At 37.2% G+C, this 17500-nt stretch overlaps 1 protein-coding gene across 2 annotated transcripts in view; it reads left to right on the forward strand.

Moving 5' to 3' along the window:
• The window catches only part of xylb (xylulokinase homolog (H. influenzae)), a 71086-nt gene that overhangs the window by 21297 nt on the left and 32289 nt on the right, over nt 1-17500 (forward strand). For both annotated transcript variants that reach the window (XM_079806379.1, XM_079806380.1), the window contains 5 exons: nt 517-557; nt 2344-2459; nt 4921-5036; nt 7156-7229; nt 11520-11616. In XM_079806379.1, coding sequence (XP_079662505.1) covers nt 517-557; nt 2344-2459; nt 4921-5036; nt 7156-7229; nt 11520-11616 — 444 coding nt within the window. The remainder of the gene's footprint in view (nt 1-516; nt 558-2343; nt 2460-4920; nt 5037-7155; nt 7230-11519; nt 11617-17500) is intronic.

Here is a 17500-nt window from a genome sequence, read left to right on the forward strand (position 1 = left end):
TGAATGAATCTTAATTATTATTTCCCAAACCTTTTTGTCAGCCGAACCCCTGCGAGATCAAATATTTCCTTGAAGTCCTCCTGAGATTTTAATTTCATATTTCAATAATTGAACAGCACATTTGCATGTTCACGGATCTCTGGGTAATGTGCACACGCACATAAACAAATAATATCTCATCTTTTATTGCACATTATTTATTTAATTTGACATTTGGATGGTTTGATGACTAAAACAAACTAAAGTTAAGATGAAAACTGTGAATATAAAAATAAAATATTAATAAAAATACTATAATATTATGTCAGTAATACTAAATACGGTTAGCGCGTTAAACCCCATTACACTCCTGCATCAGACGGCTGGATCGGGTTCATGACGTCACATGTGCAGGGAAGAAGGTTGTGTGTGTGTGTGTGTGTGTGTGTGTGTGTGTGTGTGTGTGTGTGTGTGTGTGTGTGTGTGTGTGTTTGTGTGTGTCTGATTTAAGGAAGAGAAATGACTTGTGTGTTTCAGGGTCTCTGGCGGGGATGAGGCTACAGGAGGGAGATCTCGCAGTGAGTGTTTTATTAATAAACACACACATACTGAAAACTTCAGACACTTTGCCCACATTCACAACTGGTCACTTTTGGTCAACTACACAACATAACAATTATTATATGTGCTTATAACCTTTCAATAATATCATCTTCGCCTGCAGGTGAAAAGTATTGTGGGGTTCAATCTTGAATCTTAAATCTATAGTTAATTCATCAAAGGCTGTAAAAAACATTTTTGTTACTGGAAATAAACTTTAACATAAAATAAAATATTAAAAAAGCTGTATTTTTATCAGTTATTTGATAAGGCTACATTTAATATGTACTAAAATTTGAAATAAAAGCTATATAGACATGTAAAAAAATTAAATGAACCAATTTAATTAAAATAAAAAAATACTAACACTAATTTAAAAATATAACAAAATGTATAAAAATGTGAAATAAAAATATAAAAATCATTAGATATTTAAAAAAAACTAATAATAATGACAACAACTTTAACTTCAGTAAAAAAAAAAAAACAGAAAATATATAAATACTAACTAAAAATGTCTCAAAGATACTAAAATAAATAAAACCTAAATAACATAATTTAATGGACTAACCCTAACCCTAATCTAATAAAACTTTAACTTGAAAAGGAAAACAATATAAAAATCAAGCTCATTAAAAAATATTAATAAAATGTCTCAATGATACTAAAATAAGTAAAACTGATATAAAAATATAACAAAATCATAATTAAAAAATATATCTAATAATAAAAACAAGAAACAAGATTACAAAAACTTTCACTTCAATAAAAATTGACAATATAAAAAATATAAAAGTATATACTAATTAAAAATAATATTTTAATCTCTCAATGACACTAAAAGAACTAAAACTGAAATAAAAATTAAGTAAAAATATTACTAAAATAAAAAAGATCATAGACATGCATAACAAAATGACTAAAACTTTTACTTAAATAAAAAAAAATACATAGTAATTAAAAATCATAATAAAATCTCTTAATGAAACTAACTAAAACTGAAATAAAAATGTAAAAAATTAAATAGACATTTAAAAAAACTAAAACTAATAGAAATGTCAAAAACAAAAAAAATACTAAAACGTTCTTAAATGAAATATGAAAACAGAAAATATAAAAATACATACTAATAAAAAATATTTAAATCTCTTAATGATACTAAAAGTTAAATAAATATAAAAAAATTAAATGGATATTAAAAACAAAACGAATAAAAAATATCAAAAACCACAAAATTACTAAAACATCTTAAATGAAAAATGAAAAATATACAAATAAAAACTAATTAAAAATATCACTAATGTGTCACTGATTCTTGAAATCATAGTCCTGTCCGTTGCTTCTCTTCCTGTGTTTTTGCACCCATAAATACAGCTTGGATTTTATATTTCTAAAATGAAATACTGCAATTATTGATTTGCATACTGTGTGACCGAGTGTATCCAAATATCAAAGCCTGGATCCTGTCGGCGTGTCCATCATTACATCGGTGAGTTTCATCAAGCCCTTAAATGATGAATCACGTCTCTTCATAAATCATTTCAGCCTCTTTCATCCCACACCGTTTGAATATATATTACACGGACACTTGTGGATGCTTGCATTAGGCTTGATTTTGTTGATGAAATAGTTGGAGAGTGGATGGAAAACCTGAAACGTTTGCATAATGAGGCGTGAAATGGGCAAAAACAGATTGAGTGGCCAAAGCTGATTGTGATGGACTTTCTCTGCTAATTGTGTTGGTGATGTCGATTCTCTCTCCAGGTGAGTTTGGGCACCAGCGATACGGTTTTCCTGTGGATCCAGGATCCCAAACCCACCGTCGAGGGCCACATCTTCTGTAACCCGGTGGACTGCAGCGCGTACATGGCTTTGATATGGTAAAACACACACACACACACAGCGTCTGAAGTAAACCGAGTTTAATACGTTCACACCGACCATCTGGAGCGAGTGATTTCCATGATAAAGGATTAGTTCACTTTTAAATAAACGTTTGCTGATAATTTCCTCACCCCCATGTCATCCAAGATGTCCATGTCTTTCTTTCTGCAGTCGAAAAGAAATGAAGGTTTTGGATGAAAACAGTCCAGGGTTTTTCTCCATTTAATGGACTTCAATGGACTCCAAACGGTCCAAATGCCAGTTTCAGTGCAGCTTTAAACGACACCAGATGATGAATAAGGGTCTTATCTAGACAAACCATCAGTTTCTGTGAGAAACCCAGCAGTGTTTATGATATTATTTTACCTCTTATCAGACGAGCGTGATCATCTCTGAGCTCCGCCATAACTTCCGGCAAGTGAGGTCAAACTAGATCGTGGTCATAGATATATCGATAGTAGATGCCTCATTCTACTGATCCGTGCAGTTGCTAATGAGGCATCTACGTATATATATCAAGGGCGGTTCTAGACCCTTTTTAGGGGGGCTTCAGCGTTCATCTGAGCCTCATTGGTCCATCACCGGTCGTCAATATCAAAATATTCGCGAAAACCAATCAAATCAGAGTCAGAGCTTTATGTTCACACAGAATCTGCTGAGGCTAAACGCGAATTTTAGCAGCTCGACTCGACGTCAAGTGAGAGAAATGTAAGCTAAAACAGCTGCTTCTTTAAGTCAGGAAAGTTAAACAAAGACAAATATATTCAGGCAAATGATTAGCCTACACTTTTGTCTAATTTCGCCATTTTGAATGGAAAATAGGCCAATGTGATTCATAATGTAAATAACAAACAAGAAATATTAACAAAGCCGTTTTCTTCAGATTAGGCATAAGATTAATGAATGTGTACATATTGTACATTAATATTATTCCATGTGTAGCCTTCAGTAAATTAAAAGAAGCTCCGCTATTTCAGCCTGTATTGGGCATAAGATTAGTAATGAATGTGTTTATTTTGTGAATTAATTAAATAAACAAAACTTTAATAAACAGTAAATTACCGTGTCTAAGAAAAGTATTCATAAAACATATAAATGTCAGTCTGTTAATAAACCATATTTACTTTCTTCTCTGACGAAAATGGAAAACCTATATCAGTTAAAGCTCAGTGTTAGGAGGGGAAGAGACTGGGCAAGAGAAAAACAGAGAAAGAAGAGATAAAGACAAATAATCTACTGCCCAGTGACATGGTTTTCAAGCTACTGTTATTTAATTTTTTGGCCTTCAGAACATCTTAAAATGCACATATGTAGATCAGAGAAATAAACATTTTCTCGGGGGAGCTTTATAATTATTACTAAACAGAATTCCTATGGATATGCATGTTAGTAAGCTACTAGTTAATAGCGCAATTTGGACCCTAAAACACCCTCACTGGGGCTAAGCCCCCCTAAAATGAAAATCCTAGAACCGCCCCTGATATATACGTAGATGCCTCATTAGTGACTGCACGGATCAGTAGAATGAGGCATCTACTATCGATATATCTATGACCACGCTCGTATTTGACCTCACTCTCCGGAAGTTATGGCGGAGCTCAGAGACGATCACGCTCGTCTGATAAGAGGTAAAATAATATCATAAATACTGCTGAGTTTCTCTCAGAAACTGATGGTTTGTCTAGATCAGACCCTTATTCATCATCTGGTGTCTTTTAAAGCCCTTTGAAGCTGCACTGAAACTGTCATTTGGACAGTTTGGGTCCCATTGAAGTCCATTATATGGAGAAAAACCCTGGACTGTTTTCATATAAAACCTTAATTTCTTTTCGACTGCAGAAAGAAACACATGGACATCTTGGATGACATGGGGGTGAGGAAATTATCAGCAAACGTTTATTTAAAAGTGAACTAACCCTTTAAGTCAATGTAAGAAGCTTAATTCGCGTGTCCAGTTCAGTTTTTGTGCATTCACGTGTGTAACGCAGTTTGTATGTTCAGGGAAGAAGGAGAACGTTAAAACACATCAGTGTTATTCACCGGTCATAATGTTATGCCTGATCATAATTCAGTGTTTTCTGTGGCTCTTGAGGAATAACCTCAGCACTTGACCCTCAGATCCCCGTCCTACACACGGCTGAACACTTTCTTCACGTCAGTGTTTGAGGAATAAAAGCCAGAGTAAATGTAAATGTTCTCCTCTGACCTTGATGCATTTTTGAAATGAGGTTTAAATGTTTTTCTAATGAGAGCCGGCGACATCTGTGGAGCTTTACCTGTCAAGGCTGGAGGTATAAAAAGACATTTTTGTTATGTACTTTTTCCAGAGGATGTGAGATTGTTTCCCGAGTTGAAGAGAAGCAGCTCTCGCACAAGTGCTTCATTTCTTCTTTTAGCTTCAGATGTAATGAAGGTTGACCTGGTTGACGTGCGTCCGTCTTCTCTTGTGTCTCTCAGCTTTAAGAACGGCTCTTTCACGAGAGAGAGGATTCGGGATCAATGTGCTGGAGGATCATGGGAACGTTTCTCCAGCGCTTTGAGCTCCACGCCCATGGGAAACAATGGAAATATAGGTGATTTAAATATTGTAGATGCCAGGGTTATTGGAGTTCACTAGCACTAAAACCATAAAAACACTTTCGCTACTTGAATTAAAAATACTATTAAATATGAACAACTTATTTTATTTCAGCTCGTTGCCAAAGAACAATTTATTTCTCATTTAGATTCTGTTTAAGTTCTTGTATTAAAATATCTAAAAGTCAAACTGAAAGAAAATTGTATAAAAAATACAAATGACAAAATCACAACAAAATTACTTAAAACACATTTACTTGAATTAAAAATATAAAATAAAATACTATTTATTTTACTTATAAATGTATTTATTTTATTTAAAATTTGTTGGAATTGTACATTTTTAATTTTTAATTAATTGTTAATTTGCTGAAATGCATTTAAATGTATTTGTTTAATTGCATATGCATTTATTTAAATATTTTACTTATATATTTATCGCATTTAAATATATTTATTGAAATCAAGTAGATTTATTTATTTAATTTTACAAAAAAATGTATTTGTTGAAATGCATGTCAATGTATTTATTGAATGCATGTACATCTATTAATTTATTTAATAATTTTTTGAAGTGCATTACATTTATTTATATATTTGTTATTTATTGCATTTCAGTTTATTTATTGAATGCATGTACATTTATTTATTTAATTTAAAATGTAATTTGTTTAAACGCATTTAAATGTATTTAAGTGCATTTAAAAAAATAATATATTATTTATATATTTATTGCATTTAAATTTATTTATTGAAATCATGTAAATTTATTTGTTTAAGTGCATTTAAATTTATTTAAATATTGTATTTATATATATATTTATTTATTGAATGCATTTAAATGTATTATTTATATATGTATTTATTTTAATATATTTATAATTATATATATATATAATTATAAATTACTGTATTATTATATTATTTATATAATTCTGTCAGAATTAATTAATCTTTGTAATATGAGAGGAAGTGGAGGAAGTTAGAATATGTTGCATATGTACAATTTAATTTTGATAAATTGAATGTATTTAAAAAAAATATTAATATGTCAAAGTACAAGTATGATTTGTTATGATGAACTTTTTATATTATATTTAGTATTTTGGTGGTCCAGTTTGCGTGTCAGACGCGTTTGACGACCTTCCCGATTACACCAAAAGATTGACAGCTTATTTTATTTATAAATAACTTATTTTATTTCAGCTTGTTACCAAAGCAAAATCTCTAATTTTCATTTAGTTTAACAAACTTATCAAAACCATTTCAATTGTGATGAAATAAAATAAATGATAACTGCCATAAAATCAGTTAACACTTATTATATATTATTTTATTTCAGCTCATTTTCCAAAACAACATTTCTAATTTTCATTTAGTTTAACTTTAATGTACGAAAATAATTCAAATTAAAGCTAAAGAAGACAAAAAAAGACAAAAAACACACAACAAAGACTTGGAAAATGGAAAATACAAAAAAATTCTTCCATTAACATTAATATAATTTCATGTATTAAAACAACGATCTTAAATTTTGTTTATATAATAATAATAATAATATGTAAAATATATGAAATCCAGCATCTCAATGACACTGTATCACTCAGCCAATGACGGGACTCAGTGTTTGTATTTAATCTAAAACATTAGTGATGATGGCGTCCATATGCTCCTCACACGACCCTGCGTCTCACTGGGTGGTTGATCAATGAAGCCTGATGAAGCCGTGCCGTTTGTCCTTGTCCTGATGTGTGTGTGTGTGTGTGTGTGTGTGTGTGTGTGTGTGTGTGTGTGTGTGTGTGTGTGTGTGTGTGTGTGTGTGTGTGTGTGTGTGTGTGTGTGTGTGTGTGTGTGTGTGTGTGTGTGTGTGTGTGTGTGTGTGTGTGTGTGTGTGTGTGTGTGTGTGTGTGTGTGTGTGTGTGTGTGTGTGTGTGTGTGTGTGTGTGTGTGTGTGTGTGTGTGTGTGTGTGTGTGTGTGTGTGTGTGTGTGTGTGTGTGTGTGTGTGTGTGTGTGTGTGTGTGTGTGTGTGTGTGTGTGTGTGTGTGTGTGTGTGTGTGTGTGTGTGTGTGTGTGTGTGTGTGTGTGTGTGTGTGTGTGTGTGTGTGTGTTTCCAGGCATGTATTTTGACGTGATGGAGATTACGCCTCCCGCCGCCGGCATTCACAGGTTTAATGCTGAAGGTCAAAGGGTAAGTCACAGAGTGGGCGTGCGGTAAACAAGACGCAGCGCTCGCTACAGATTGATTTGCCCTTTTCTGCTTCATTTACTTCGGCTGAACAGGTTTGCAAATATTGCCACTGATCAGATAATTGCTTAATTTGTGCTAATTGGGTCACAGTTCAGTTCACACGCCGCAAGACGCTCATTAACCCGCCAGCCGTTGCACCAACTGTGATTTAGTTCTGTGGTATTTTTACTCAGAACAACTATTTTTCATGAAAACGCATGCGGGTCACATTTCACCCTAAGATTTAGGATCTTTAGGGGTCCAAACACCTAAAGTTCTGGAAAAAATGGCTACTCAGGCGCACACACACACCCATCTGACACTAGGTGGCGCTATAATAAGGCTATTTGCATTTTGGATCATAACTTTGGAACCCTAAGGGCTAGAAATAAAGCTTTTCCCCTCAGAATCCTTGAGTCAAGCTGTACAAAATGTATATCTCTGATTCTATTTCCACCTTTAAAATGTATCCGAATTTTCCTAAAAACCTACTTTTTTTTTCAAACTCCTCCTGGGCTGTTGGTCTGATCTCCACCAAAATAGGAACACAGCAGCTAGGGACAGTGTGTAAACATAAAAAGGTATGATGTTTTATTTAGCAAGCATGTAATCCCTTAGATCATAGATGAAAAAAGACCATTTACAGCCATTACAGGCAGTTTACTAAGGAAATACATGGTGTATAAAGGCTTTTTCACCTTTATTACAGTTAAAGCGATGTCCATAAAACTTTCCATGCTTCTTTACAATCATGTGACGCATGTGCACACACAATTTCATTAAGTTCTACGCAAATCATGCAAGAAGAGAGACATTTTATGCCATAGAAATACAGCATTTTGACACTTTTTACCAGTTATAGCCCCACCTATGGGCTGATCTCCATTAAAGTGTGCATGCTTCTTTAGAATCGTGTGCCGCATGTGCTCATGTAAAGATGCGAAGTTCTGAGTTTTTGTTTACGAAAGATAGGCTTTTGGGTGGACGTGGCCACGCCTAATTTCTAAATGACCCTGCTATAGCAAAAGTACAACATTTTATTTGATCATTATTGACCTAGAGATTCCCGAGAATTGGTGGTTTTAATCGAGGTTGAGCCAAAAACCTTGGTCTAGTTCGCCAAAGTTGGTTTTTAAAATAATCTCCCAATATTTCATGAAATACTCCGGCGATCCCGGAGCCGAAATTGCTCTGAATGAGGAGTTCTACCGTGTATGTATGAATATCGTGGGCATGTGTGCAAAAATCACGTGATATACGATCATCTACGCACGTGAACAATGCAATTTCAAATTTCACACATGCTTCTAGGGGCGTGAGTCGAACAGGCCCAGCGAGTTTTGCTCCTATCGGTGTCCGTTAACCTTTTCTGATAGCCGCTCAAACCTCTGCTGTGTTTTTCGAGATGTGCGAATGTTCTCAAAGGCAGTCTTGGCACCTTGGTCAAAGACGCCGCATGCGAATTTTCAAGTCAATCAGACTTAGCGTTGCGTAGTTATAGCCATTTTTATGTTTTTTCCCCATGTTCTAGCGCCACCAAGTGGCCAGTCGCCACCGCATTTTTTCACACGACCACAAAATGAGCTGAGTTTATATTGAAAATGAGCTAAGTAAATATTTCCCCCTCCAAACGGCCCTGCTCGCGAGGTATTACTTTTTCAAAGTTCGGTAACTTTCGGGGGTGGGACTTGGGTGCTGAACATGCTGATTGGTTGAGCTCACGCAGCATTTTATTTCAACCGCCATTTTTAAAAGGATCGTTCTGCGTTCAGCAAATATCAGTCTTGCTCTTTCTGTCCGATGGCGCGCATTTGTCTGAGCAATCTCGCAGTCAATAATAACATACGTTGTCTTATTTTAAATCTAGCTTTACGAGCTTTCAGAATACGCTTTAGTATCAGTGCTCGTCTCTTTTCCGCCATTTTGTTAATTTACTCTTTAGTAAACCAATACATAACCAGCAAAAGCAGCACAGCTTGAATCTGTTGCGCGCAGTCATACGTCACCGGACTAATTTGCCTAATCTTCACGGTACTTTAGACCGCAGTGGAAACACAGACAGTAGCAGGTCTGGGGGAAAAAGTTCCTGTAAAAAAAGTTCCTGGTACAAATTGTTCCGGGTAATTTCAGCGGAAACGGGGCAAAGGCAGTCTTGGCACCTTGGACAAAGATGGCGCATGCCAATTTTCAAGTCAATCAGACTTAGCGTTGCGTAGTTATAGCCATTTTTATGTTTTTTTCCCCATGTTCTAGCGCCACCAAGTGGCCAGTCGCCACGGCATTTTTCACACGACCACAAAATGAGCTGAGTTTGGTGAAAATATCTCATCCCGTTCACAAGTTATAGCCATTTTAGTAAATGTGGCTCCGCCCACTTCAAATGTTTTGCCGGCCCTTAGAGACTGAGAATCAAAATTCAACCTTTTTGATAATTATTGACAAGCAGACTCCAGACAATCTTGCTGCACTAATTGGGTTTTGCAAAAATACCCCACAATTTTGAATCTTCGCGTGCACTTTGTCCATCTTGAGCCAAGGATTCCAACTTAGGAGTTATGAGCGATTTCGCACTTTTCACCGCTGTAGCCTTGGTGACGTGTGTAGACGGTGTGAGTACCATCAGCCCTTAAAGTTTCAAGTCTCTACGACTTAAGGTTTGGTCTGCCCTAGCACTCTTAAGGGAGAAAGCTGAACACTGGAAATTAACAATTACAATAGGGTTTCAGTGCTATGTGCTTGAACCCCTAATCGATTAGCCCAAATGACCAATTAATTGCCCATTTTTATGAGTTGACCTATAGTTTCTGAAAGCACTGTCCAAGCTTAACTTGTCACACAAAGACAACAGGGCACTCTGGGGACGCGCACCAAGTTTCGCAAAAATTTCGCCAAAGCTACAACTAAAAAAACCCCGAAAACTCTGTAACCAAATGCATAAAGTTGAAAATTCGTATGCATCTTCTTTGGTGGACGTCCTAACATATCCTCTAAAATGACTTTGATACTTCAATTGTCTGCCAGCATGCATTTATTTATATGCATTACAGTAATGGCAATTTTGGGGTTGTGTTTAATTGTCGTCAAAATAATATCTCCGTGACAAACTCTTAATGGTCTTAAAAACAGGCTTCATTTTTTTAACCTCTTAACTATCACCGTCCCGCTGGCGGGACAACTGGCGCCTTTTTTTCGTATCATATATTTGAGTAATTATCAAAAATGAGGTTTCACTCGAAAGCTTACGAACTCAAAATTCATCCTGTGAAAACCGTTTTGAAATTGGATGTTGCGTTACCATGGAAATGGTACTTTGAATTCTTCTAGCGGGCTCCTCCCCCTAGTGGGCGGCGTCATGTTTCATATTACAACATTTATTTGAACCACTTTATAATCAAAATCTTTTCTAATCTTGACAAAACACATATCGTTGGAAAGGTCTGAGTCTCAAGGTTTCATATTTGGTGACCGTTTTGTGATGGAAGTGACATTTGGACAGAAATTTACAGGAAAATGCATCAAGAAAATAATCACACATTCAATGACACCCGGTGGCTATTTTTGGTACTGCGCCTAAACAAAATCTTCAATTTCTGTGATATCAACTTCAAACTTGTTTAGACATACGGCTTTGATTTTATAGTAATTTTAGATTGTAACATTTTTGTAAAATATATATTTTATATAAAATAAAAAAATATTTAGTACAGTTTTTTATTTACAGTAAATTTAAACTTGCATAACTTTTTCATACTTTCATATTTTAAAATGCTTTCACTTCAGCAATAATCTGCCGAGTGTCTGCTTTAAAACCTGCTTTATATTCCAAAGTATTCTTGAATTCAGCCCTTTAAGTTTGGACTGTGCATTTTCATGTGTATTCTCAAAAAGGGGGTTGACAGTTAAGGGGCTAACTATAAATCTATTATATCATTATTTCTGTGATTTTGAGGTGAACTATGACATGTTTTGACAGGCTCGTGAGATTCAGGGTTCTTGAGTTTTATGGTTCTATAGGAAAGTTATTGATGTTTTCTTTATAGGTTCTTCTGTGTTTTGGTTTCTGGTTTGTTTCAAGCACCAGAACAGATTTACTAACCCGGCTCTGAGGATGATGGGCGGCTCGCGGTGTCATTTGAGTTCAGCTCAGTGCTCATCTGTGGGAATGTTGGCGTCAGACTCAAAGAATGCTTTATGGGAGCAGGAGCGGTCTTTGGTTACCTGAAGCCCGTCTTTGTGTTCGCTCTTGCACAGGTCGCTGCTTTTGACCGCGAGGTGGAAATCCGAGCCCTGGTTGAAGGACAGTTCTTGGCCAAACGAGTTAATGCCGAAAAGCTGGGCTACAAGATCAGTAAGTGTCTGATCTCCATCTCATGTTCTCACTGTTGTCTTCTTGTCTTTGAGTGAGTTATCTCTCTCAATCATTAGTGGTTTTTCCTATATCAGTCATCAATATTACCTTAGCAAATGCATAGCAACATGCTAAATCCTACCTGTATTACCTTAGCAACCACATGACAACATGCTGAAACCAGAACAGCAACCACATTGCAGCAGTTGCATAGCAACACCCTAGACACTGCTTGACAACATGCTTAAACCCACCTGTATTACCTTAGCAACACCTTAGCAACTGTGTGGCAACATGCTGAAACAGAAACCGCAACCACATTGCAGCAATTGCATAGCAACACCCTAGACACTGCTTGACAACATGCTAAAACCCACCTGTATTACCTTAGCAACTGCATAGCCACACCTTAGCAACTCTGTGGTAACCTGCTGAAACCACAACAGCAACCACATTGCAGCAATTGCATAGCAACACCCTAAACACTTCTTGACAAAATGTTAAAACCCACTTGTATTACCTTAGCAACTGCATAGCAACACCTTAGCAACTGTGTGGCAACATGCTGAAACCAGAAAAGCAACCACATTGCAGCAATTGCATAGCAACGCCCTAGACACTGCTTGACAACATGCTTAAACCCACCTGTATTACCTTAGCAACTGCATAGCAACACCTTAGCAACTGTGTGGCAACATTCTGAAACCACAACAGCAACCGCATTGCAGCAATAGCATAGCAACACCTTGGCAACCACATGGCAACATGCTGAAACCAGAACAGCAACCACATTGCAGAAATTGCATAGCAACACCTTAGCAACTGTATGGCAGCATGGTAAAATTCACCTATATTACCTTAGCAACCACACAACAACATGCTTAAACTGTAGCAGTACTAGCATAGCAGCAACTGCATAGCAACACCTTAGCAACCCTGTGGCAGTGTGCTAAAACCCACCTATATTACAACTTAACCACAACAACAACTGCATAGCACCACCCTAGAAAATTAATTGCAACAAGCTAAAATCTACTTATATTACCTAAGCAACCGCATGACAACATGCTTAAACTACAGCAACAACAGCATAGCAACCAGACAGCAAAATGTTAAAACCCACCTATTTTACCTTAGCAACCACAAGGCAATGTACGGAAAACGCTTCTGCAACTGTATGGCAACAACTGCATAGCAACACCCAAGTAACCACACGTCAATGTGCGAAAACCCACCTATATTACCTTAGAAATCACATAGCAACACCCTAGCAACCACATGACAATGTGCTAAAACACACCTATATTACCTTAGCAACCGCATAGAAACACCCTAGCAAGCACATGGCAATGTGCTAAAACACCGATATTACCCGAGCAACCGTATAAAAACACACTAGCAACCACATGACAATGTGTTAAAAACCCCCCTATATTATTTTAGCAACCGCATAGCAACACCCTAGCAACCACATGGCAATGTGCTAAAACACTGATATTACCTTAGCAACCACATTGCAACACAAACGCATAGCAGCACCCTAGCAACCACATGACAGTGTGCTAAAACACGCCTATATTACCTTAGCAACTGCATAAAAACACACTAGCAACCACATGACAATGTGTTAAAACCCACCTATATTATCTTAGCAACTGCATAGCAACACCCTAGTAACCACATGGCAATGTGCTAAAACACACCTATATTATCTTAGCAACTGCATAGCAGCACCCTAGCAACCACATGACAGTGTGCTAAAACCCACCTATATTATCTTAGCAACTGCATAGCAACACCCTAGTAACCACATGGCAATGTGCTAAAACACACCTATATTATCTTAGCAACTGCATAGCAGCATCTTAGCAACCACATGACAGTGTGCTAAAACACACCTATATTACCTTAGCAACTGCATAGCAGCACCCTAGTAACCACATGGCAATGTGCTAAAACACACCTATATTATCTTAGCAACTACATAGCAGCACCCTAGCAACCACATGACAGTGTGCTAAAACACACCTATATTACCTTAGCAACTGCATAAGAACACACTAGCAACCACATGACAATGTGCTAAAACCCACCTATATTACCTTAGAAATTGCATAGCAACACCCTAGCAACACCCTAGCAACCACATGACAATGTCCTAAAACACACCTATATTACCTTAGCAACCGCATAGCAACACCCTAGCAACCACAGGGCAATGTGCTAAAACACCTATATTACCTTAGCAACCACATAGCAACACAAACGCTTAGCAACACCCTAGCAACCACATGGCAGCCTGCTAAAACCCATCTATCAGTGTTTTGTTGTAGTTTACACATGTAATCTCATTCTTTGCTCGTTTCACTCCTGATTGTGTGTGAATAGCTCATGTCCTCCAGCGCCCGTGTGCCGTGTGTGTGTGTGTGTGTGTATGTTTCTGGGCTGTGTGAAGTGCCAGCGTGTCTCTGTGAGCGGCGCTCATCCCTCGCCCTCTGCTGTGTGGCGGCGAGCGAGGCGCGGGTGATTATATGATGAAGCGGGACTCCGGCTGCCAAGAGCTGCAGAAACAAACACGCTTTAATTAAAATCCCATCAGCCACTGAGCACGGGGAATTTACTCCTGGCCTGAAAGAAGTTCCCCTGATTATTGGCTGACCCGCTCGTGGCTCGCCCGGCTGTTAGAGGAAACTTTCCCCAATCATGGCTCACATTCGCTCATGTTTATGCAGATGTGTGTTTACACATCAATAGAGAATTACTACCAATTTCAAAGGGGTAGCATGTCATTCTTTAATCATTTTTTATACATTATAAAACATTATTATGCCATTATTATACCATTCAAAAGTTTAAAGTTAGTAAGAAATTCACACTTTTATTCAGCAAAGAAGCATTAAATTGACGCGTAATGATGCTAAAAATTCAGCTTTGATGACAGGAATAAATTACACTTTACTATATATTCACATAGAGAACTGATGATTTACATTATAATAATATTTCACATTTTTACTGTGTTTTTGAACAAATAAATGCAGACTTGGTGAGCATGAAGAGACTTGAAACGCATTTAAAAAATCTTAACTCCCCAAATTTTGATTGACAGTGTATATTACACACACACACACACACACACACACAAACACACACACACACACACACACACACACACACACACACACACACACACACACACACACATATATATATATATATATATATATATATATATATATAAAATACTCTTCATGACATCATGCAGTTTTAAAGAATTGAATGTTTTTCCTGAATTCCACTATTAATATTAGATCAAAGTTTCTGATCACTCATTAGGCGTCATTGAAGTGTAAATGAAGACGATCATGTTTTGATGTTTTTGACATCAGAAAGTCTCAGTAAATGCTGCATTAATGAACCTTTTTTAATGTTTTTTATTCACAAAATTCATGTTAGTAAATGACCCTATGATAACCGATGCAACTTTTAATCTTAAAGCTGCACTATGTAACATTTTTGCAGTAAAATATCCCAAAACCACTAGGTCAGTGTTATACATTTTGTTCAGTTGAGTATTTACAATTAGGGCTGCACGATTAATCGAAATCGAAGCGCAATCGCGATTTGGATTATGTGCGATAATGAAAGCGCAAAGGCTGCGATTTTAATGAAATAAATAAATGCCCAGCGTGTTAGAGAAGAGCTGATCTGAGATCAGTAAACGCTGCTCCGTCTGAAAGACTGTGAGTTTGAGTTGCTTATAACACGAGTTTGAAAAAACAATACGAGTCAAACATCTTCACAAACTAGTAATGAAGCGTTCATAAACCTGTAGTCCAACAAAATACGTTTAATAACACGCTTTAACTCACTTCATATCGTCAGTCGAGCTGATGTGGCTTCTCATCACAGAATGTCAATCAACACTGAACACTTTATTATTATGAAAATACCCGAGAAGGCTTGAAGAACTCAATACACCATATATTGTCACAGTCGTGTGTTTATTGTCTTTGTTTAATCAGTCAAAGTGTTTCTATCTTCTCTTTATTCAGCTACAGCGCGAGCTTCACATTAGAGATCTCCTGAAAACGAACGATTACTTCTCTGAGGCGTCTGTGGAGTTTCTGCTCTTCAGCGCCCTCTGGCTTCAGTATGAATGAAACTTTTGGGTAGAAAATAAGAAAAATAAAACTTCTCTCTAAATAAATATGACAATCCATATCAATGTAAAGGAGATTTAATCTCCACAGTGGATGCATAAGAGGCTCATGTTTCATATTAAAGACATTGACTTTAAGAAATTGATATCACCGATAAAAAGCACAGATTTTTATTATATATATATTTTTTACAATAAATCCTTAGACCTTTCTAATGATTTTTAGTCATAGGCTGTCTGCATTTTAAAAGGTAACCCATAATTTTTTAGTTTTCTGTAAGATATAAATATTATTATTATTATTATACTGTTATATTTATTCTTAAATGCTCTATTTAAAATTTTTAATAATGTTATTGTAATTGTAATAGTAATATTTCTTATTTTTATTTAGCGACTGTCATAATAAAAGTCACGCTAGCAACTGTGTCATAATAAAAGTCCCGCTGGCGACTGTGTCATGATAAAAGTCCCGTCGGCGAATGTCATAATAAAAGTCCCGCTGGCGACTGTGTCATAATAAAAGTCCCGCTGGCGACTGTGTCATAATAAAAGTCCCGCTGGCGACTGTGTCATAATAAAAGTCCCGCTGGCAACTGTGTCATATTAAAAGTCCCGCTGGCGACTGAGGCATAATAAAAGTCCCACTGGCAACTGAGGCATAATAAAAGTCCCGTTGGCAACTGAGGCATAATAAAAGTCCCGCCGGCGACTGAAGCATAATAAAAGTCTCGCCGGGAACTGTGTCATAATAAAAGTCCCGCCGGCGACCGTGGCATAATAAAAGTCCCACCAGCGACTGTGTCATAATAAAAGTCCCGCCGGCAACTGTGTCATAATAAAAGTCCCGCCGGCAACTGTGTCATAATAAAAGTCCCGCCGGCGACTGTGGCATAATAATAGTCCAGCTGGCGACTGTGGCATAATAAAAGTCCCACCAGCGACTGTGTCATAATAAAAGTCCTGCCGGTGACTGTGGCATAATAAAAGACCCGCTGGCGACTGTGGCATAATAAAAGACCCGCTGGCGACTGTGGCATAATAAAAGTCCCGCTGGCGACTGTGGCATAATAAAAGTCCCGCTGGCGACTGTGGCATAATAAAGGCGACTATGGCATAATAAAAGTCCCGCTGCTCGCGAGGCGTGTGTTGCGTTCTCCTTATTAACCCACCGGCTGTGAGGTGATGTCCCAAGATTCTGCGCTCAAACATGACGTCATCAAACTATGCCTTTGTTTTGAACAGGCGACCTCTAGCGGACGGAAAACTTACATAGTGCACCTTTAATAATATTAATTAAAGATTAATACACGCTGTGGAAGTATTGGTCAGTGTTGGTTTGGTGTTAACTAATGAAACCTTTTTGTAAAGTGTTCCGTTTGAATCGAAGCGCATCTCTTCCACATAACCTCACAGACCTGAGGGAGGTTTCTCAGCTCTATCGGACAGAAACGCTGTCGATTTGTGCCGAAGGTGGTTTGTTATTTAGTGTTGCCGCGGGGCGATGGTGTGATGTAAACACGCTCTCCTCCGAAGGTCAGCGGTGTTCTGACCAGGGTTTAACCACAGTCACGCTGGACGCCGTCCGTCCATCAGCAGTCATTAATAATGCACCTGCAGCGGACGGACGGCTCTGTGTTCAACACCACATCAGACACTGGAGAGGCATCAGAGCGCATTCACATCACTGATCAATAACTAGCTCTTCAATTCATCCTGTGT

This window comes from Gobio gobio (assembly GCF_949357685.1).
Source record: "Gobio gobio genome assembly, chromosome: 23".
NCBI lineage: Eukaryota > Metazoa > Chordata > Actinopteri > Cypriniformes > Gobionidae > Gobio > Gobio gobio.